The sequence below is a fragment of the Cynoglossus semilaevis genome, unplaced genomic scaffold (genome assembly GCF_000523025.1).
Source record: "Cynoglossus semilaevis isolate Cse_v1.0 unplaced genomic scaffold, Cse_v1.0 C19249602, whole genome shotgun sequence".
Lineage (NCBI taxonomy): Eukaryota > Metazoa > Chordata > Actinopteri > Pleuronectiformes > Cynoglossidae > Cynoglossus > Cynoglossus semilaevis.
Window position 1 is genome coordinate 1 of NW_007585485.1, and position 2,047 is coordinate 2,047.

The following is a 2,047-nucleotide window of genomic DNA, read 5'->3' on the forward strand; positions in this document are numbered from 1 at the left end:
GGATGAACCAGACTCTCCTCTAGAGGTCAGACCTCAGCTTTTATAAAATATATTACTTTCTGTTTCTGTTTATTTTAACGTTTATTACGCATCATGACGTTACCTATAGTGTGACTATAATCTTATCTACACTGTATGTATTGTTTCTTTAAAGGTTAGAGCTTATTTACTTGAGGTTAATTTGTTGTAGTACTAGAAAAATAATTATAGTATATATTTTCTGCAATTGATATTATCGTATCACGTTGGTTTAGCCGGCCCCTGTTGTCAGAATTCAGCACCGTGGATAGAGGCACTGTCTCCGTCTTCTTGAGCTTCAATTTGAGAACGCTTTTTATTTGTTTTTGCTTTTTATTTTTCCTAATTTACTTTTACAAGCACACATTTGGATTTTACAGATGTTTCATTACAGTAATATATTGTAGTACCATTTTAGATATTTTTATTTCTAATGCATTTTTTCCGCTAAAGCCTTTTTAAATGTATATGACACAGTAAAGAATAATAAGAACGTGTAGACCTTTTTAATCAGGAATGAGTTGTAGTTCATATTTGTGAACTCTTAGGGCCGCTGTTGGCCAGCGTGTTGATGTTCAGGCGCAGATTCAGAGAAACCGCCACCCATTTTAGTGTTATCAATGAGAAGACGAAGGAATAGCTTTTAACCGTCGGATTACACAGAAACAACACGGAGCGGTGGTCCACTTTTTGAGATTACCAACGAACGTTAACACGGAGCCTCGTTGTGGACTATTAATATCCAGCTATTGTGGATTTTCTTCATTCGCTCTGTGATTTACATGCTGGTGGAGATTGTCGGGCAGAACAATGAGACGGCAAGTGCTGTTGTTTTTCTTCGTCCTTGATTTCACGTCAGTGCTCGGCCACGTCAGCTATACCATTCCCGAGGAAATGCCGACTGGTTCTTTGGTAGGCAATATAGTTCAGGATTTGGGTTTAAATGTGAAACGGCTGAAATCAGGTAAAGCTCGCGTTTACACTGGAGACGGCGCAGGCTACATCGAGCTGAACAAGGACCGGGGGCTTCTCCTTGTCAAGGAAAGAATAGACAGAGAAGCGATTTGCAGACAAACAACGCCCTGTGCTTTACACTTTCAGCTCATTTTGGAGAACCCAATGGAGCTTTACAGCATCACAGTTCAAATTGAAGATGTTAATGATAATCCTCCAACCTTTGAAAAAAACGAGGTTAGATTTAACATCAGCGAATCTGCAGTGGCTGGTGCGAAATTTGTGTTAGACAGAGCAATAGATCTTGATGTCGACAGAAACGGCCTTCAGAAATACGCGCTAACTCCGACTGATAATTTCATACTAAAAAGCGAAAATCAGGCTGATGGAACGGAGAAGGCTGAGATGATTTTGCAGAAGCCCCTCGACAGAGAAAACGAAGAGACGGTGTCGTTGGTTTTAACTGCTTTTGATGGAGGAGACCCGCAGATGACAGGCAACATGAAGATTTTCATCACGGTGTTAGACGCCAATGATAATGCTCCAGTGTTTTCCCAGTCCACCTACAGAGCCACTGTTTTTGAGAATGCCCCAGAGCAGACGATTGTCACCAGCGTCACTGCTTCAGATTCAGATTATGGAGCAAATGGTAGAATAAAATACTCAATCACAAACAGTTTGGATCAAGCTCATGAATTATTTCGAATACAAGAAGACACTGCTGAAATTAGGTTAATTGGTCATGTTGACTATGAAAAAGCTCGTAATTACCACATTAACATCCGGGCGAGTGATGAGGGTGGACTCACAGATTCTTGTAAAGTAATAGTAGAAGTGATCGATGTCAACGACAACAAACCCACGATTAACATTATGTCAAAATCAGGTTCGATATCTGAATTATCTGAGCCGAAAACTGTGGTTGCAATGATAAACGTCCAAGATCCTGATTCGAATGAAAACGGTAGAGTTCAATGTTTTATAAACGATAACACGCCATTAGTGATGATGTCGACATCAAATAATTTCTATAGTTTAGTAACGGAAGGTGAGTTAGACAGAGAGAGAGCCTCTG

At 40.0% G+C, this 2,047-nt stretch overlaps 1 protein-coding gene across 1 annotated transcript; it reads left to right on the forward strand.

Annotated features, from left to right (window-relative positions):
• Positions 1-50: 50 nt before the first annotated feature.
• On the forward strand, positions 51-2,043 carry LOC107988153 (protocadherin gamma-B1-like; the record flags this gene model as incomplete). Its single annotated transcript, XM_017031013.2, has 1 exon — positions 51-2,043. A coding segment is annotated over exon 1 (1,215 nt), but the record flags the coding sequence as incomplete, so codon positions are not given.
• Positions 2,044-2,047: the final 4 nt, after the last annotated feature.